At 36.9% G+C, this 22,393-nt stretch overlaps 1 protein-coding gene across 7 annotated transcripts in view; it reads right to left on the bottom strand.

Moving 5' to 3' along the window:
• The window catches only part of IPCEF1 (interaction protein for cytohesin exchange factors 1), a 171,897-nt gene that overhangs the window by 71,543 nt on the left and 77,961 nt on the right, over positions 1-22,393 (bottom strand). For all 7 annotated transcript variants that reach the window (XM_005608172.4, XM_023632939.2, XM_005608171.4 and 4 more), the window contains one exon: positions 13,895-13,947. In XM_005608172.4, coding sequence (XP_005608229.1) covers positions 13,895-13,918 — 24 coding nt within the window. In that variant the 5' untranslated portion in view covers positions 13,919-13,947. The remainder of the gene's footprint in view (positions 1-13,894; positions 13,948-22,393) is intronic.

Below are 22,393 nucleotides of genomic sequence, written 5' to 3'. Positions count from 1 at the left end.
TTATTTACAGCCAAATTTAAGTTTCTTATTCTGCCTTTAATTATCTCTGAATATTTCTCACATGTTTTATGGAAGGTATATTAATAACCAACTTTTATTTTATACTAGCTCTTCAGATACTCAAATCAGACATAAGAAAATGTATCTGAAATACACATTTTTCACAATACATTTTAAACAGTTTGTGTAAAATTAGACCATAAGCAAAAATAGAAAACAAAAATACTTTCATGTGGCTGCCTATGTGTGTTGTGTGTGTGTGTGTGTGTGTGTGTGTGTGTGTGTGTGGAGAGAGAAAGAGAGCGAGGTTTTAGACCAAAGAAATTCCATTTTTCCTCTACAATATCTAAGCTGAATTTGTTCAGGTTTAAATGACTTAAGCTTTTATGTTAACAGGTTGAGAATTCGAAAAATTGCATATAATTGAAAAGCAATTCTGAAAATCGGTATGCGATCTTGTTACAGCATTTTATAATGTTATTCTAGATACAACTGGCTAGTATTCTACACATCTGACTATTGATGGAATGGCTATTGCTTATGGCTCTATATGTTTGAAGAAGGAATATGATATAGTGGAAATAGGATGGGGTTTTCAACTCCAGAGGCCTGAAATCAACTCACAGCTGTCATAATTAGTAGCTGTGTTACCCAGGAAAAAGTCACCTTACCAATCAAATCTGCTTTTTCGTTTGTAAAATCATGATATTTATAATAATTCCTGTCCTATAGATCTCATAAATATTTAACAAGACTGTATACTCTGAAAACTAAAAAACATTGCTTGATATGATTTTATGTAACATGATATTGTACGATTATAAATATAAACACATACTTCACATCTAATAAAAATTTCATACTGATATTTTTAGGATAAGTAGGACTTGTATTTCCTTCAGTAATGAGGATGAAGTTAAAGTGCTTAAATTATATTTCCTGGGAAATCCCCGGATTGACTTTTATTTTATGAATGTTAGAATAAAATTTTATCCTCAAAGAAATTAATCATCCATGTGGAAAAAGGACATACCAAAGGTAATAATGGCCCTAAATTTTAGGAAAGCGTAGACACATTATAGTCACATGACACGTGACTAAAATTCAGGTGTGTTATCATGACCAGGACCTAGTCTCAGTCCCACTTCACAAAATATCCCCCACCGTGACCATCCTCTTGGTCTAAAATCCCCACCATGCCCTCAGAGGGTCTCCTGGGGTCTTTTTAGATACGCCAATTATCTGAGATCAGTAAAACCCGATTAGTACCTATAAACAAAGTATTTTAGCCCAAATATGTATGATATTTGGATAGCTAAAAATTTAGCCAAGAGTTAGGACTAAAGGCAAAGAAGAGAGCGAGTGAATTTAGATAGTAGGAATGATTTGGGAAAATCTAGCATCCACAAATACGCAGAGAGCAGTGAAGACAAGCTAAGAACTGGATGAATAAGATGAAAAGGGAGTCGTAGACAGGGGCATTGCTAGAGGGTTCTGGCCCCAGAGGAACAAGGTGAAATCACGCTAGTTTGTACAAAAAGAGCAGCTTTTAAAAGAAGGAGAAAGAGGAGAGTCACGAGAGGGCAGGCGTAGGATGTGGGAAGGGAGGCAGCATTCATCTGTCTGTCCTGCCTGGGAACCAGCGAATCTCCTCCACCCATCCCTTATGAGCTACCAGTGGGACTGGTGGCTCTCCGGCTCCACCATCCACCCTTAAGTCTGACTCTAGAGAAAGCCCCAAATCTAACTGTAGGCTTTGTCTCAATTTTTCCCAAGACCAGCCTTCGGTCTACTAGATTCTTGTGCCTACGCTGGATGGGAAGTGGGAGTTCTAAGCAGAAGGACTAGACCTCAAACAAAGTAAGCACCCAACACCAAGAAAGGACTTTATTCAGACTTTTTTATGGGGGGGGGGGGGGCAGGGGAGTTTAGTCATTGAGTCAACCGTCCTCTGAGAGTACTTCTCCTAAGGCAAATTATTGTAAAATCTATATAACGGCTCAAACTGTTTCCCCTGACCAGAAACAGACTACATATTATAGAAATAACAAATTACAGGGAGTCTCAGTTTCATTTAATATACATGAATATGAAACCTAAATTGGTTTACATGAGACAATGAAAACAATCTTGAGAACTTTAGTGAGTTTAAGTACATTTTACTCCTCACAACAGGAAGTGGAACCCACGAACTAGTCAGTTTCGCAAAGGTCTTATATGTGGTTTTTTTCTCTAGGTGAGCATTTGATGAGACAGTTTTTCAAAGGGGAATTATAACTTATCTTAACAACTATCCAGTTTTACCAGTTGTAAGTAAAACTGAAGAATTACTCTAAATTCTGAATTTGCCTTAACTTGGTTCTAAAATTTGGGTGGAAATTTTTCTTTTGAATATATATTTTCTTTTTATTGAACAAGAGTACTTTTCTTTTACTTTTTAAGATGGTTTAAAAATTCATTTGGTCCCTAATCACTCAAAAACACATATAAACATACAAAGGAACCAGTGCAAAATATACATAGAGGCCTCCTTTGATGTTCAATGATGGACTAACACCCAGGTTACAGGGTAATTATTATATTGTCTTCTAATCTATACAGTAATTGTTAAATCTTGCAGGCACAATTTATCCCCATGATACATTAAAAATTACAGTAAGATAGTTTGTCATTGTGTCAAACTTCATAATAATCCTGGTCTTTAGCAAAATTATACAGTGATATGCTAATAAATGGACCCTGATTTGTATCATTTACCCAGTTTCCTTGGTGTAAAGCCTCAGACCATTATCAATTTCAAGCCACCAATAATTTAACCAAGGTACAAAAATTCCTAAATGTTTTAAAGCCAAGCCAACTCCAGGGGACAGAGCTGTTAGGAATGTTTCTCCACAAATATCTTTCCTCCTTCCTGGAAAATTAAATTCAATTTTATAAAGGGAATTTTAAAGCTTTTAATTATTAAAATTTTACTTGTGAAAGGGCATAAAAAACTTGCTTAATTTTTTCAGAAGACTAACCACCTTAAATATTACTCGATAAATTAATAGGAAATGAAAATCTCTAGTAATGAACATGGAGACAGATAATAGATATTCTAGTAATACTAGACAGTAATAGAAAACAATGACAGCTAAGAAATACACATACAAAGCTTATATTCATATAATGTTTACCATGTGCTGGGCACTGCTCTGAGTCTTTTCACGAATACCTGTATTGAATTCTCACAATTGTGCTACTATCCCCATTTTACAGAAGAGGAAATTGAAGCAAATGGAGGTTTAGTATTTTGCCTGAAGTCTCAAAAGTAAATTATAAATTCAAATATTTATTTCAAGAATAAAACCCACAAAGTAGTAGCCTGTTAAGGTATTTGCTTTTGTGGTTGGTATCATATAAAGGAGTAGGACAGGGAAGCAAGGACTAGAGTTTGAGGGGAAGCTGGCACGCAATGGCACTGTCTACATAGAAGAGACATAGAAGAAGAAATAAAAGAAGGAGAATGAGGAAGAAGGGGAAGAAGAAAGAGAGAGAGGAGAGAAGGAGCTGGAGGAGAGGAGCAAAGGAGGGAGGAGGGGCAGGGAGAGACGGGTGAGGAGGAGGAAGAGGGATGTAGAAAGAGAGGAAGAGCCAAGTGCCAGGAAATATCCTGGAGGTTCCAGCTTAAAGAGTTGAATAAATGACAGCAATACGGGGAGCACAGTTTTAAATATATCTACGCTCAGTAGTAAACATACTGAGCTTGACGTGCATATGAGGCATCCAAATGAAATACTCAGAATACATGGTATTCAAGGGTTTAGGGATTGGGAGAAAATCTGGAATGAAGATATAAAATTGGGAATCATCAGTGTTTAGAGAGTAGAAGACTTCAGTTTGGATAAGATTACCCAGATGTGTGCAATGACAAAGGGTTGAAGTCGGAGTCAAAAGAAGACCACCATGTTACAGAGAAGCAATGGAGGAGGAGCCTGTCAAGGAGACTGAGCTGAACAGCCAATGGAAAAATAAAGGAAATAAGGCGAGAGGTTCTCATGGAAGTGAGGGCGAGGATTAAGGGCAAGGTGGAGCCAAACCATCAAATACTGCCAGCATGAAAGAGAAAGAAAAAGTGTATTAGAGATCTTGGCAAAATCAGTATCATTGTCCTGTCGGGCTAGAAGATAAATTCCAGTCAGTTGGGATGAATGGAAATTGAAGAAATAAACCCAAGCTTGAAGACCACTCTTTTCAAGAATCTTTACTGAAAAGAGGAGACATGGCAGTAGTAGGACACATAGTGCCAAAGGACAGAGATGGTCACATGCTTCCTTCAAAGCCACTCTCCTACACTTGTAATCTCTACTGCAGTAAGACCATATACACACTTATTCACTGATAGTTGAAATTGGAAAGCAATTTAACACAATATCAAAAGTTTCAACTATATCCATATTCTGACTCAATGAGTACACATTTCTTTCTTACTTTTTTCTTTTTATTTATTTATTTTTTTGGTGATAAAAATTCTCACTGAACTAACATCTGTGCCATTCTTCCTCTACTTTACATGTGGGATGCTGCCACAGCATGGCTTGAAGAGTGGTGTGCAGAATCCCAGGCCACCAAAACAGAGCATGTAAACTTAACCAGTATGCCACCAAGCCAGCCCCGATGTTATTTTTAAGGGAATAAAATATAAATACAGTTGTGTCCTTGTATGCACACCTTCCCTTTTCTGTGTCCCTGTCATCTTCCCCAGATTACACTAAACTGAATGTGATGTTTATCATTCCCATGCAAATTTTAATATGTACAAGCAACATTTAACAAAACAAAAGGATTAATATAGATATTTAATTTTCAATATTTGTGTTTTTGAGGATTTTTTTCCATATTGATATGCATAGCCCTAGTTCACCTTTCAGTGCTCTGCTGCAGTGGATGAAAATGCCACAATTTAATTATCCATTCACTACTGATGTACATAAGCCCCTTACTGTTGCACACTAGCACAACAATGTTGCAGTCAACAACGTTGTATAACTTCCATTGTGCCTATGGGCATGTATTTCTCTGGGCTGGAGTATTTATCTCACAGCGGATTGCACAATCATAGGATTTGTGCTTTTTTAACTTTTTAGATATTCCCAAATTGCTTTCAAAATGTCCCACTTATAATCCCTCCTGAAATACATAAAATTTTTAGTTCTCCGCAAACTGAAATGTGTTTTAATGTACTATTTGAGAATTTCAGAAATATTCCTACCTGTTTCTTTATTTTTTGTAACTATTCCACTAATTTCTGCTCTTAGTTTATTATTCTTATTTCTTTGAATTGACTCTGTTATTCTTTTTCTAATTAGTGAAGATAATGTTCTCCTCATTCATTTTTCTTTGTTTTTAATCATACATTTAGAGCTATAAGTTTACCTCTAAATTCTACTTTAGACATTATATCTCCTGTTTTTCAATTCTAAGTCATTTCTTTCTACCCAATGAGATTGTAGGTTTCCTAAGATATGAGAACATTTTACTAATTTTTTCTTTTTGAGGTCTAAATTCATTGATTTTGTTCTGAAAACATAATCTTTATAATATCATTTTCTTGTAATTGGTTAGTATTTATTTGTGACATACTACATAGAAAAATTTTGTAAACATTCTACGTAAATCTCAAAATTGCCAATTTTGTTGTCCAAATATTTTATATCTCTATTTAAGTTTTGTTGCTAAAGCTATATCCTTTTTAGTATTTCCATTCTTTTATTTTTTACCTTTATGTGTAGTTTTTTTGTTCGTTTGCTTTCACTGTTTCTTTTACAAACAGCATAAAACTAGATTCTGATTTTTTAAAATATAATGTGACTATCTGTGACTTTTCATAGGTGAGTTTAATCTATTGACAGTTATTGTAATTTTTATTTTTTGTTTTCAGTTTACATTCATTTTAATTTTTTATTTTTCCCTTTCTTCCTTTTCCTTACACGTTATTCCTCTGATACTCAAGTATTTCAAAATTCATCATGAGTATAACATGTAATTCAGCACATTTTAACTCATGCTTGAATGCCTTCTCTCTTGTTATCATAGTTTATATTTTTATTTTCCCATTAAAAATGTTATGATTATTATCATTATTCACCAATAGGTAATTACATTTAGTGACATGACATATTTTATCAATTTCTTTCTTTCTTTCTTTTTTTAGAGATTGGCCCTGAGCTAACAGCTCTTGCCAATAGTTTTTCTTCTTCTTTCCCAAAGCCCCCCAGTACATAGTTGTGTATTCCAGCTGTAGGTCCTTCTGGTTCTGCTATGTGGGAACTCCACCTCAGCATGGCTTGATGAGCAGCGTTAGGTCCATGGCCAGGATCCAAACCAGTGGAACCCCAGGCTGCCGAAGTGGAGCTTGGAAGTTTAACCACTCAGTCACAGGGCCAGCTCCTAGTTTATCAGTTTCTGTGATTGCTTTTGTTTCCTTTATCACATATCTTCTCATTGGATTCATTTTTTCTTCTTACTAGAGTACCTCCTTTAACAACTCTTCTAGTGGGGGTTTGTGAGTAGTAAATTCTCTTAGTTGTTATGTGTACTGTAATATCTTTAGTCCTCAAAATTGAGTATTAGTCTCGCTGAGTATAAAATTGTTTCCACCTGGCACTTTGAACACTTCAATCATTTGTCTTCCAGCATCTGTTATATTGATGAGATCTCTGCCAGCAGTCTGTCATCTACCTTTTCATTCTTATAAGACATATTTATCACTCTGAGTATTCTGCAGCTTTGTTACAGTGTATCTAGTTGTAAGTTTATTTTTATTTATACTGCTCAATCCTCAGAATGAACTTTTGATGGGATAATTTGTATCCTTTTTCAAGCATGGAAAATTAGCAGATATTCAAATAGTGCTTTCCTGCAATTTTCCTCATTCTCTTCTTTTGGGAGTACTGTTAGATATATATGAGTTTCTTTTTCTTAATTTTTAATCTTTTTATCTCTCTGTGCCATGTGTGTCCTATATAAATTTTTCTCTGTGTGTGGTGGAGAAGATTGTCCCTGAGCTAACATCTGTGCCAATCTTCCTCTATTTTATGTCAGATGCCACCACAGCATGGCTTGATGAGTGGTGCTAGGTCTGTGCCTGGGATCCAAACCTGCGAACCCCCAGCCGCCAAAGCAAAGCATGCAAATGTTATCTACTCTGCCATCAGGCCAGCCTCTAAATTTTTCAGTTTACTAATATTCTTTTTGAAAGTGTCCAGTGTTAAACTTATGCCATTTATTGAGCTTTCTCTTTCAAAGAATAAATCTTCTTTTCTAATACTTCCAAATTTTTTCAAAACCCACTTATATTTTTTACTTTTTCATTTGTGCTTAATTTTCCTTCAAAGTTTTTTAAAAGATTCTTTGAGCTTCACATTTAAATTTTTCTATCAGGCTTTTAAAAATTGATTTCACATAAAATAGAGATATCATCCAATTTTTTATTCTATAGGCTTCCTTTCTTAGCATTTTTCAATCTATTTTAGAATTTAAGTTTACAGAATCTCTTTCTCTCTCCCCATCTCCTCTGTTGTGCTCATGACTCCCTCTTTAGTAGTTTGGAGGTTGCCTCCACTTGGTGTGGAATCAGTCCTACAATCACGTTCTGAGGCAGTTATGGAGAATTTGATATCCAGTGGCTAATTCAGCTGGTGACTAGGTTCATTTCCTGGTTTTGACACTGTGTCCCTATTGCCTCCTTTCCTAGGCCTTCGACTAACTGTGTAACCCCAGACAGTGGTTTGGCAACTGTTTTTCCTTTTATCTTTAGCCCCTTTCACAAGTGGGGAAGCCCCCATTATCATCAAGAAGCCCCCATTATCATCAAGAAGCAAACAATTCAGCAATTCCACATCTGAATATTTATTCAAAGAAAACAAAAACATTGATTCAAAGAGATAGGTGTACCTCTCTGTTCATTGCAGCATTATTTACAATAGCCAAGATATGGAAACAATCTAAGTGTCCATCAATAGATGAATGGATAAAGAAGATATGGTGTGTATATATGCAATGGAATATTACTCAGCCATAAAAAAGAATGAAATCTTGCCATTTGCAACAACATGAACAGACCTAGAGAGCATTATGTTAAGTGACATAAGTCAGACAGAGAAAGACAAATACCATATGATTTCACTTATTTATAGAATCTAAAAAGCAAAACAAATGAAAAAACAAAACCGAACAGAAACAGACTCATAGATACAGGAAACAAACGAGTGGACACTAGAGCAGGGATGGATTGAGGGGCAAGTGAAAGAGTTGAAGGGGATGAAGAAGCACAAACTTCTAGTTATAAAATAAATAAGTCATGGGGATATAATGTGCAGCATAAGGAATATAGTCAATAATATTGTAATAACTTTGCACGGTGACAGATGGTATCTAGATTTATCATGGTGATCATTTTGTAATGTATATAAATATCAAATCACTATGATGTGTACTTGAAACTAATAGGATATTGTATTTCAATTATTCTCCAATTAAAAGAAAAGGCCAGGGGTGGGGGGTTGGCACTATGGCTTAGTGTTAAGTTTGGCACACTCCACTTCAGCAGCCTGGGCTTCATGGGTTCTGATCTCAGGCATGGATCTACACCATTCATCAGCCATGCCATGCCAGTGACCCACCTATAAAGTGGAGGAAGATTGGCAACAGATGTTAGCTCAGGGTGAATCTTCCTCACCAAAAAAAGAACAAAGAGAGAGAGAGAGACTATGCCTGGGGGAAAAAAGTGAATGTAGCTCTTCTCACATTTAGTGGAGAATTGTTACCCCTTTAAACTGGGGCAGAAGGCAATCTTCTTCCTGCCTCCAGACAAGGTGCCCAACAGGCCCAGAGCTTCAGGCATGCTCGCTGCTTTTCATTTCTGACTCACAGAGATGACTGTTGTATTTTTGAGCCTAGCTGTGCTTTTTTGGTGTTCTATGTTTCTCTTTGTCTTTCATTGCTCTATGTTTTCAGCAGAGCAGTGTCAAAGTGTGAACTCCCCGGACCATTACTGAATGGAAGGCAGTCATCTCCTTTCTAAGATTCCATCTTAAGATCGTAATCCAAATGACAAGTGAGTCTCTTCCCATAGTAACCTCAATATACCACCAAGACATCTGTCTGTTTCCTCTTCTGGCACCTTAAATTCTTTTTTATTCTGAAGAAATGTCAGGCACTTTAACACATTCACACTTTTGAATACTTTACTCCTTTCCCTCATTTTCCATCTGGTTAAATCTGACTCATCCTTTCAGACCCAGGTCACAAGCCATCTCCATCATGAAGCTGTCTCTAACTTTACAAGGCACTTAGCTCTTATAAGAATCCTATATTCACTCAGTGTTATTTATTTGTAGTCACTATAATAATTGATTTATATTATCTCCCAAATATCTTCATGAGAGGTACTATTTTCATCTTCCTTTTCACAAATGAGGAACTTCATCTTGGTCTGGTTAAGTAACTTCCCCTCAGATCACACATAAATAGTAGCAGAGGCAAGAATGGGACCCAGGCCAGTCCGACTGGGATTCTGGAGCATATCGTTTAACTCTGCTATTCTGCTTCTTCTGTCTTCTGTATTCCCACGTTTTGCTGATGCGTCTTAAATGGACATTATAATTTATCTGTCTATATATCTGTGTGGTACATACATGGTGGTAACACTATCCACCCGATGGTCCAGCCCATAACCTGTGAGTAATCTCAAAGAGGCCTTTTCCCATTTCCCACACATCTACTCAATCATTCCTCTGTTCATGTCACTTTTTACTTCATCACATTTCTTTTATTAGCTCTGTAGTTGAATGACGACAACTCTGTTTAGAGTCAATGATTGGCCAAGACTTCAAGACAGAACTGATGGTCTTGAACACGTCATGACTTCAAAACCTAGCCCAGTGCCTGATACACAGAGAGCACTTAATACATGTTTACCAAAAGATTAACTGTGTCATATCAATTTTTACTTCCTATGATGTCCTACTGGTAGTGACCGGCCGAAGTGGAGACTTACCAAATATCTGGAAAGCCATCCACCGCTTGATTACTCAGAGCTGAACACCAATAACATCAGCGGAATTAAGCAGCATGAAAGTTGCTCCAACACCTTTCTTACCTCCACAGAGGCAGATACACAGAGAAAAGCCCCTGGGATTGGCTGACACTAAATTTGAACCCACTTGGAGAGTTGACCTTTGGTATTTCCTTAAAGGTAAAATGGACTCGTTCTAAATAAACATCTGCTTCTGTCTAAAGTACTATTTCCTCAAAAACCACAGTAACTTTCTCCAGCATCCTGTTTTAACCATATCCTCCAAATACTAAGAATCTGGAACCCAAGAAATAGGAATGCATTAAGAGGAGGACGGGGGCTGGGAGAAGGGACAGAATTTTTCCACTGGTAGCTAACAAGTCCCTACCCAGCAATCTATTCCCCAGACAGTTGGCAGTGCCAGAAGCAAGTGTCCATTCATAGTCACTGAGCTGGTCCTCATCAGTATGAAAACAGGGCAAAGTCAGCCTGACTTAGATGCCGAGACTTTTGTTTCAGAAAAAAGTTTTCACTAGACATTGTATTTTCAGGCAATATGCAATGAAAGAATTTTATTTAAAAGAATTCTTGAGAAAACACTGTCATAAAGTTTTGAGCTAAGATAATTCTGACATTTCTTTCCCACCAGAACCATCCCTGAAAGTAATAAATCTCAGAAGTCTTAGGTAAAAAAACTATGCACAATGGGAAAAGATACGATATGTCACATTCTCTCTGAGCCTTGTCATCTTTAAATTAAGGCTGTTTTCTCTCCTTAGTTAAAACATTGTTACTAAAATCTGGGACCAGAGAAATTTTTTATCAAGTCTTTAAAATTCACATATGCTAGTCATTATTTATTTATTTATTTATCTACTTATTTATCTTTCTATTTATTTATTCAGTGAGAAACTAATCATCAAAGAAAACTAAGCCACACTGATTCAGTGTATAATACTTTGTTATGACCTCAGCAATGTTCCACAAGCCTTATAAATATCGAGGACTACACAAATGGATTCTTAGAGATGTTTAGGGATTTTTACCAAATCTAATCATGTTGAAGATTTCCCAGCAAGCTATCACCCAGACCCTAAAGGTGATATGCTAATTCTTTCTTTCAAGCCACAATTTGGCAAATTATGGCTTTTGTTTATTCAACCACCAGTTATGGCACAAATACTCGGTGCCAAGGACCAGAGATTCAACAGTAAGCAGGCTCTCACACAGTTTCCAAGCAAATACAGAAGATAGAGGATTGGATGAAGACAATGGAATCTGCACATATGTGCTATAATGTACCCCATTATGCCACTTACCCAGAAGTGGGGAGTCAGGGAAGGCACCCCATGAGTTGATAAAAACAAAGACCTGAAAGATAAAGACCTGAGCACAAGAGACTCTGATACAGGATGCGGGTGCAGTCCAGCAGGCATCGACCACAGAGTGTGGGGAGAGATCCACATTTGGAGTGTCAAAGTCACCTCATGCAGGGCCTTGTAAGTTATGTCTGAAAGTACGAAGTTTATCTGAAAGCCGATCGGAACTCATTACACAGATGCCAGCTGGTGAGCGGCACAATCAGATTTGCATTTAAGAAAATTCGCTCTGGCCGTTGTGTGGCAAATGGATTGGAGGCAGGCAGGGGCAGAGGCAAAGAGCCCAGAGAGCGGAGGGAAGGGCAAGTGTTGGGTCTGTGACGGGGGAGAAATATATAGGAGGTAAAACCAACAGAGCTTGATGAGTTAATATTTTTGCTTCTCTGTGAAGCTTTAGCTTTGAAAATTCTGCTGCTTCCCTTCAGAGAAGAAAAAAGAATACTATCAGATAACAAACAACTCAGCTTAACAAAAGAGAGCAATGTTATTCCAGCATATACATAAGACTTCAAATGCTCAGAATCTACTTTCTTGGAGAGTTTTATTAGCATCATTTACCAAGCCAACCTCAATGACAACTATCAGGTCAGGATCAATGAAGTGCCTTAAAAGTGTGACTCTTCCCCCGACATGGTAAGCTCCTCATCTTCGTACCTCAGTGCCAAGCAGAGTGCTCAGCGCACACAGCTCAATAAACGTTAGTTTACTGGAAATGAAGTGTAATTCGGGATGTGATTAGGTCAAATGTGCCAAGCCTACTGAAGCTACCTAGCATAAAAATAGGTCTCCTGTGCTACATTTTATTTAGAGAACAAATGACAGCAGAAAATTGAACTAATTCTCTGAACGGAAAGATAAAGTAGGGTAACCACTGAAAAGCAGCTGAAGAAATGCTTAAGAGAGGCATTAAGCAGTACGGCTGATCACTGTGAGACAAAAGGAACAGGTAAATAAACACAAAAGGAGAGCTGGGCTGACTGAGTGTTGGAGGGGAGGATGGCTCATGAAATGAGAAAGACCATAAATAGCCAGAGGTCCCACCAGTGAGAACAGAATCCACTTGTGCCCAGCTCCAAGGGGACCCAGGCTACATATTACGGTGCTAACAGCTCCAGATTGGGAATTATATGGATATGTCTTTGTATGGATGATAGTCTTTTGAGAATCACATCTGAAATCTTTGTTCTAATATCCAGGATTATACCCTTTTTAAAATGTGGAGATTTTAACTTCTTTCGAGTCACGATTAAATCTCCAGTTCTTATCTTGTACAGTGGCTGATGCACGATTGAGTCAGAAGCAATTAGTGAACATCAAATGAATGTTTCAATGAATGAATGAATTTACTAATGTAAAGTGCTTAGGTGCTCTCTAATTATCTTAATTTCCATTTCTTCTTAAGCATGTAACATGAACTGATTCCAGTTGGAGACGACATTCTTTCAGTGGAAAAGGTGAAGCAATGTAAGAAATAAAAACGGCATTACCATCCTCAAGGGTAAAAAAATTCTACTTCTTCCTTTTCATTTCTTTGTTCCATATAACACATACACATGTGCTTATAATCACACGAACTTTTTCTTTTTACAATTTTTCATAAACTTTGGAACCTCTGAACCTGTCTTCCTGGCTCTATTTTTACAGATCTACAATATCCATTTGTTTTTGCCCTTGACCACAGGACCCTCCTTTAACATCCTATACATATGTCTTTACATCTAATCCTAGCAAAAGTCTTTCATTGAGGCCACATTTATTCTTAGTTGTTTCTCTTCTTTATCTTCATTGTGATTATTCACATTTCTATCATCAAACACCACCCACCCATTCATGCCAAGGGATAACGCTTGCCTTTTCCGCAAGTTTTAGATGGTGAACTTCGAGGGTATATAACTGACTGTAATTTGTGGTTTCATTTCCAGTTTGCTGCAGTCCTGTTTCCCAAAGTTCCCACCACTTTTCATCACTAGCAAGCTTTTCCTCATTTAGAATTAGCATCAGAATTAAAGTGCTCACGTTGCCTTCTCTATTTCCGGGACATGAAAGTGTTAAAAAAGCTAGCAGAGAATTAACCAGCTGCCCTGCTTTTCAGTAAGGTGTCCCTTCCAGAAACTGTCTAGTTCACTCAATTTCTCCATTACTGTTACTACAACCTGCCTTGACGTGAGAGGTTGCACTAGTACCATAGTTAATGTAAAACACAGATAATTTATATACAGTACATTAAAATCGGAGTTATGTTTCTTGATTTTTAAAAGTAAATAGCTAGGAGTCTTACACTAATGCTTGGTGGTCATTAGAATGATCTAGTAAAAAGATCACTTAATTCCACTGTGGCTAGTGAAATGGAGGACAATAAATAGCTGGCCAAACTTAAAATCCACTTGTCTACTTTTTCACTCATTCATCAAACTGATAATTAATATCTAAAGTCTGAGGTGTTCCAAAGGGTACTTACAAGAACATTGCCATCAGTAGCCATGTATGATGTCAAATGGGCAAAAACAAAAGCTAGAAGAGAAAAAAGATTTTCAGTTAAATGTGAGATGCAAATGTTCATAACAGTGTATATCTCTCTGACAGAGGAAAAGGCATTTCTATTTTGACTGATGAATTTCACAATAAAAGCAATTCATTAAATGGCCTTTTAATGCAGAACTCAGTAAGCCAACTGTTTAAAACTGAGTTCATAAAGTAAGCCAGAATTTCTTCTGCACATTTGTCAGTATTCTTTCAAGTCTATAGCAAAACATGTATATTATTTACATACTTAAATTGTATTATAGATAAACATACATCTTTGAAAAGTGAAAATATTTTCCTCCTCATGATGAACAATGCAATGTAAGGTATGGAAATATTTGATCTGTTACTATTATTCTGATGGAATGTAAACAATTTCAAAAATGTAACTAATCCCTCTGCCCCAGAAGTCCCAACTTTAATATGAAGCTGAGCCCTTTTTGATGTATTGCACTTTGTAGTGGATTACCTGAAAAACAAGACGTTCTGTGGTTTCAAGAAAAGCAGATGAAAACAAAAAGGAAAAAATCTCATATTTTCAGATGTTGACAAGCAAGAAACTTGTTAAACATCCACAAGCCACTGAAACTCTCCCCAAAGCAGAGAGTCTTTCAATTTACCAGTGGTACCACAAACACAGATCCATACTCCATATGACTTTTTATTTCTTACACCAATGGTTCCCAAATTTTGAAGAATAGGTACCCCTTATTAATGTCAAAAATGCCATAGTTATATTACATAGATATGAATAAAATAGTTATTTGTAAAATGCCCAAGAGAAAAGCTACAATAAAAAAGACTGATGCATTTAATTATTTAGTTTTTAACTTATTTATTTATTTTAAAAAATACACTAAAACCTAAATAAAAAATCAAATCACAACCTAGTGAAAATATTTGAAATATACGCTTCATATATAAGAATCATAATATAGGGGGTGGGCCCCGTGGCCGAGTGGTTAAGTTCGCGCGCTCTGCTGCAGGCGGCCCAGTGTTTCATTGGTTCGAATCCTGGGCGCGGACATGGCACTGCTCATCAAACCACGCTGGGGTGGCGTCCCACATGCCACAACTAGAAGGACCCACAACGAAGAATATACAACTATGTACCGGGGGGTTTTGGGGAGAAAAAGGAAAAAATAAAATCAAGAAAAAAAAAGAATCATAATATAAAAGAGTTCTTACACACCAATAAGAAAATAATAAGCAAACTAACAGAATAACAAGTGAAGGAAAATTCAAAAAATAAAAATGACTAATGTTTAACCTCATTAGTAATAAAATTAGTTCAAAATAAAACAACATGATTCCGTTTTTAATCTTCAAGACTGGCACACACAAAAATTAAGTGATAGACGCCAAGTTTGGTGGAGGTGTGTTGAAAAGAATAATTTGTTGTTGTTGGGATGTCAAATTATTACAGCATTTCTAGAGGGCAATTTATCAAGATGATGATGTTGATGACAATCACAATCACAATGGCCACTGGCATTTGCTGAGTCTTTCCCAAGTGCCATCAACTACACTAAGCATGACCGTACCAAACAGGTAAAGAGTTTTACAATACATCCTTAACGAAAAAGTAGTAAAACCATGAGCAGTGTGACCCCATTCATTTTTATCATAAAAATATAGGTTTATATACATCCAACTTATATATCAATACATTGGGGGAAAATGTCTGAAGATATTTACAGCAAAATATGTACAATAATTATGTATGAGAGTTGAAGAAACCAGTAATTTATATTTTACTCCTTTATGTATTTATTTTCTATAATAAGTATTTATTTGTAAAATAAAAATGTTCAGATAAAACACTGTAAATATCTTATTGACTGCTTATAGCAATGTATTTTTGGTATCCATCTGACTGAGTGAATACCTAATAAGGAAAAGCTAGCTTGAAGTCAGAAGCACTTTAGGTAGAGAATCCTGTAGAACAAGTAGGAGTCAAGAACAAAGCTTTGGTTGGTCTGGACTGGATTTAAAGTCCCAGCTTGGCGATTTACTGTGTCATCTTGGGCAAGTAACTAACGTTTTGGGGCCTCAGGACTCTCATCTATGAAATGGACCTAATAATAGTATTTCCTTTAGGGTCAGATAAGAATTAAGTAAGAAAATATCTTCATAATGCTCATAGCAGAGCCTAATATGGAATAAATGCTCAATAAATTATCTTATTGTCATAAAACATATTCATTCTTTAAGCATGCATTTCTTAAAGGTCAACTATATACACCCTTTAAATGTGATATAAAGCATCACTGTGTAACCTTTTCTGACTCTACCCAGATGGCTAACTGGCTCTTCCCCTGTAATAATATAATTGCTAAATTTATTGCATTTATTAAGCAGTTACTACGTGCCCGGCCAATTGATGATTTTCACATGTCATGCAATACGATTATTAGAACCACCTATGAATAACTTACTATTATTAGTCCCATGTCTTAGATGAGGCAATTTAGGCAATTTAGATGAGGAAGTTAGTAAATGGATATTTCCACATTCAAACCCAGACTCCAGAATCTGCTCTCTTAACCACCACAGCACCATCCTGGCTCCCCCAAAGTCTCCCACAGGGGTTGTTCATAACTAACTCCTTCCTGGCTGTGATATTGTACCATGATGCTGCAGATAGATCTCCCTGGTTGGACAATGAGAATGTCAAAAGTACAGGCCGAGACACTGTGTTCTTCATGCCCTAGGGCCCAGCCCAGTAAAGCACACAGCTTAGCAAGAGTTGTCAAAATGATTTTTGAAACTAATAGATCGCATCATCAGACAACTTTATCATTTCAGTGGAATTCCGAACCCCTTTACTCAGTCAGCTTTCTAATAGTAAAACAAGCATGGAATTGACAGGAGGTGATGGCAGACAAAGGGAAAAAATATACTGCTCTAGTCACTGATATCAAGCCTTCCTTGGATCTTGAGGAATATTTCTCATGTATGTATTGTACCTCTTTACCTCCTAAAGACCTCTCAGGTGTGTCCACTCTGTCTATATCTCTTGCTACCACCCTAGTCCAAGGCAATAGCACCTCTCTCTTGGACCACTGCAGGAACTCCTAGCTTTATGTCTCAGCTTTTTTTTCAATGTACATCTGACTATTCATCTCTTTCCTTAAATCTCTACAGTGGTCATTGGTGTTGAGATAAAGACCAAAATCATGAAAATCTTCTACAAGGAAGGCTTTGTACTACCTGGCTTCTGCCTCCTCTCCAGCGCCATCTTGAATCATTTCCATGTCTCCTCCTTTCCATCTTCCTGACTCACTGGCTTTCTTTAAAATTCCTTCAACAGGTTCCTACCAATCTTAGAACTTTCGTGCATACTGTTCTTCAACAGCCCCCACTCAGGACGGCTTATACTGTCTAATCTTTCAGCCCTCAGACCAAATGTCATTTAGTTAAGAAAGCTGTCCCTTTCTTATTCTTATCCTTATGAGAGATCAATCCCCTTTCATGTGGTCTCATAGCACCTTATCTTTTACTCATAGAAGTTCTCATAATTGTACTGAATTATTAATTTTGTAATTTGTTCTTTAACATCTGCCTCCCCACTATAGTATAACCTACCTGAGGGCAGGCCCTGTGTCTTATCTTGTTCACTTGTTTACTGCTGTATCCTCAGTCTCTGTATACAGGTGATTAAGTAGACATTTCTTGAGTAAATGAATTAAAAATACAAACAATATAAGCACTAAACACTATGTAAGTTTCTATGAAGACAACATATGAATTCCAAATTTGTTTGTTCCGTGCAATATTGCCATCATGAATATCCCATTAGAAATCTCCCTCTTCATCTGCAAGATAAGGAAATGAAACTGTTGATGTCAGACTTCCCGAATCAAAGAGCAAATGGGAGCCAGCCCTGATGGCCTAGTGGTTAAAGTTTGACACACTGCATTTCAGCAGCCTGGGCACAGAACTACACCACTTGTCTGTCAGTAGCCATGCTGTGGTGGTGGCCCACATAGAAGAACTAGAAGGAGTTACCACTAGAATATATAATGAGGTACTGGGGCTTTGGAGAGGAAAAAAAGGGAGAAGAAGATTGGCAACAGATGTTAGCTCAGGGTGAATCTTTCCCAGCAAAAAAAAAAGAAAAAAGGATAGAAATAATATGGAATCAGTGGTTCAAGCAGGGGTGAATGAGAAAGGGGACCTCTGGATGGTGTACCTTTGTGGAGGCTATATGTGTGTATTCACTTAATGATTTTGGAGTTTCGATACTTTATTTCTTGAAGTAGTTGACATATATGAAATCTAAAATTTCACCAAAATGATTCAAATAACTTGGGGCAGAAGAATCATCAAAATAATCTCAGCTCAACTCTTGTTTCTCCTCTTCCATACAAAGCACATAGCCATAATCCAGAGGAATTAGGAATTGAAATGGTGGTCATGGAGAGCCATGTAAATACATTTGCTTTTTGTTTGGACAATGAGAACCAGCTCAGCTAACCATGTTATACATCATATGGCATCTATATACTGAAAAGCTAAATATGTAGCTCCAAGATGTTGACAAAAATATGTGTAAAGCACACAATAAAAGCAGCTTATGGAAAATAATAATGATGCTGGCAAGGGTGTCTTAAAAGTAATAATTTTTCCATATTCCCAACCCTTTCTGAGAATATCAGTTTAAGACTCTAAGTGAGAGAGTTGAAGGAAGAAGTAGTAGTTATTTGATACATCTTGATAAAGGATTTTTGCATAATTCCTGGGAATTAAAAGTGTATAAGACCCTAATGGCAGGATAACAAATAACTTTCACAAATCAAGAGATTTCCTATTCTCTGCTTTCAACAAAATTAAAGAAAAATCTATTTTAATTGGCTGTTAATGATTAAAAGAAGTTGTGATAGACCACTGTCTGGTATTTGGCATATTCTTGGAAAAAGTTCAAAAAATGCTCCACTCTCACCTATTTATTTATGTGAAAAATAGTTTTCAGTGCTTGCATATATACAAGCCAAAATAAAAGCCAAAAATAATATTAAAATTGGTTCTGAACTCTCTCTCATTCTAGCAATAAATAATATTCATCCATGGATATGTTCCATAACTAGGGGAATGCCTTGTCTACCTCATTAAACAAGGCATTGTCAATAAAAATATTTACCTCTTGTATTAACCATTATTTGTCAAAACATGTAACATAGTCATGCTATATGTTAAATTATGTACCAATAGTATTTGTAATGATAACCCACTCCAAATGAAATCTTTTATGGCTTAAAGAATTATGTCACCCAAAAAATTTAACATGAATTTTGGCTTCAATACATATTTTTTTGCTGAAACATATGATAGAATTATCAGTAAAAGCTTTTCAAGCATAAAAATATTAGATAATTGTATAAAAATCCATGGAATAATGGAATGAAAATAAGAGTTCCAGGAAAAAAACAGAACAATGTAAAATTTAAAACTCAAAAGACACTTAAAAAAAATGATATGTGTGTTGCATAAGTTATAGTTAAAGAGAAATGTAATCTTTTATTTTTTTTTGGAAGATTAGCCCTGAGCTAACTATTACCTATCCTCCCCCTTTTGCTGAGGAAGACTGGCCCTGAGCTAACATACATGCCCATCTTCCTCTACTTTATACATATGGGACGCCTACCACAGCATGGCTTTTGCCAAGCAGTGCCATGCCCACACCCGGGATCCGATCCGGCGAACCCCAGGCCGCTGAGAAGCGGAACGTGCGGACTTAACCGCTGCACCACCAGGCCAGTCCCGAAATGTAACATTTTTACTATTAAGATTTATAATATGCCAGAAGTTACATCAATTGCACCTATTTAAACATACAATAAAATCTCTAGGTGACAATTTAAAGTGTAATAGAGTACATAGGGTTTGCAAATTATTTTATGGGTACAAAACTGAAAAAAAAGTTTTAAAACTACTGCACACATATGGATTAGAGTAAAACAGCTTTCACTCTGCCACTCATTAAATGTGGAAACTTATGAAAATCACTTATTTTCCCTGAATAGCAGATACCTCATCTTTTAGACAGAAATAATAAAAACCAACTCGTAGGGTTTGGGGGAGAATTAAATGAAATATCATACGGGAAACATGTAGGCACAGTGCATGCTCAGTAAGTGGTAGCAATTACCTAGAATGGGAGCAATTACCTGGAAATAGCTTTGTTATAGAAAACTATCCTTCCTAATGGAATTAGCACACAAAGAAAGAGTTTGAGCAAGTGTGATAACAGGTTCCATCAGATGAAATGGCTTTCATCCTTCAAGGCTGATGAAACTCCCTAACCAGCTGTCCTAGAGACATTTTTGGTACCTTGTTTCAGAGCTGAAAGGAACAGTTTTCCCAGTATATTTGACACAGTTACCTCCTTTAAAGAACCATTCCTTAACATACCACAACATGACATCTAGCCAAAATGATGAGATCATTAATAATTTTTTGTTTGTGAAGTGGAGTAAAATATATTTCTGATGAAGTCTGTAACTGAAAAGTGGAAAACACATTTCATTACCGAGTGAATCATAAAGTTAATTTCAAAAGAGGTTTTCCTTAATATATACTGGCTGTTATGAACTGAAGGTTTGTGTCCCCCAAAATTCATATGCTGAAATCTAATTCCCAGTGTGATGGTATCTGAAGGCGGGGCTTTGAGGAGTTAACTAGGTCGTGAGGGTAGAGCCTTCATAAATGCGATTAGTGCCTTATAAGAAGTGAGAGCCTAGCTCAGTCTCTTTCCACCATGTGAAGATACAAGGAGAAATCAGCCATCCGCCACCCAGAAGAGGCCTCCCACCAGAAAACGGCTACGCTGGCACCGTGATTTCGGACTTCCAGCCTCCAGAAGTGTGAGAAATAAATTTCTGTTGTTGCTAAGCCACGCAGTTTACGGTATTTTCTTACAGCAGCACAAGCTGACTAAGACACTGGTGAGGCATCAGCCCATTTTGATTTAGGCACAAACAAAATGCAATTTTATTCTACCAGTTTATTTTAGAAACTGTTTAGTAAGTTAGCTAAGTTCAGAAATACGGACTCTGGTCCTGTATCATTTTAAATCCAGAAAACAAATGAAGAATATCAATATGTAAGAGAGAAGGCAGTTTCTAGTATAATTGGCATTTTTTTAAGAACTAAGAAAAAAATTCACTAAAGAGAGTTATGGGTTCAACTGATCCAAAAGTAAATGCTGATTATTCATCAATAAACGTTATAATCTTTGGAATGAGGCAGGAAAATAAGCACCAGCCTAACATTCTAAAGGTTTTTCAAAAGAAGACAATTGATTGTGACTTAGAGATGATTTCCCAGTTGAAACAAACCACAAGCTAAGTTTATTCTTTTTCACAGAATCATGTGAAAACAACATAACTATGAACGCAAATTTTTAAAACCCATAGATGCATGTGTAATATGCTTATCTTTAAAATTACAGCGCTAGCATTTGACAAGACATTCTCAGAGCAACAAATGGATTTATGGAAACTCTGTGACCATAGGCAAGCAACCTGCCTTATTCTTAATCCAGAAACTAGAGCTAAAGAGGAAACAGAAAACGCTGGTCATTCTAAAGGCAGGAGTCTCCATCATCAAAAATCCTGTAATACATGTAGCAACAAAGTGCAAGCTCAGCTCGCAATGAGAACTGTCTGGAAGCGAGCACCTTCTGTCAATGACAGTCCAACACAGCAATGCCACGGGAAGCAGGAGAGAAAATTCATCTCTGCTCACACCATACAGAAGCAAAGGACAGGAAATAATCCATTGGTTCTGCCAATTAGCAGGAGATCTCATTAAGGCAGAGGAGAGAGGAAGCAAAATGGAAGAGAACCTTCCCATAAGCATGTGCACAGGGATGTATGGGATGGGCATGGTCTGGGGGTGTTACTTTGTCCAGGAAATTTATGAAAAGGAAAAATGGTTTTATCCAAATTCTTTCAAACTTTTTTCTTTCTAATTTAAGCTCTATTGTCATTCTGATTCCAATCCATTTCCCACATGCTTTAAAGAATCCTCATTCTTTCTCTTTGATCTATTTTCTCTCTTCTCGCTCTCTCTCTTTTTTTTTGGTGAGGAAGATTAGCCCTGAGCTAACATCTGCTGCCAATCCTCCTTGTTTTGTTGAGGAAGACGGGCCCTGAGCTAACATCTGTGCCTATCTTCCTCTACTTTATATGTGGGACGCCCGCCATAGCATGGCTTGATAAGTGGTACATAGGTCCGCACCCAGGATCCAAACGAGCAAACCCCAGGCCACGAAGCAGGATGTGTGAACTTAACTGCTGCGCCACTGGGCTGGTCCCCTATTTTCTCTTTTTTATGGTTAATTTTTCCACTCATTTTGCTGCATTTCTTTTCTGCTGTCTCTCCACTTTGAGGATGAACTGACAGATGGTTTTAAGAGACACAGCTTTTT

Source organism: Equus caballus, chromosome 31 (genome assembly GCF_041296265.1).
Source record: "Equus caballus isolate H_3958 breed thoroughbred chromosome 31, TB-T2T, whole genome shotgun sequence".
Classification (NCBI taxonomy): Eukaryota; Metazoa; Chordata; class Mammalia; order Perissodactyla; family Equidae; genus Equus; species Equus caballus.
The sequence above is the reverse complement of the archived record's forward strand: the minus strand, read 5'-3'. Positions and strand labels throughout refer to the sequence as shown.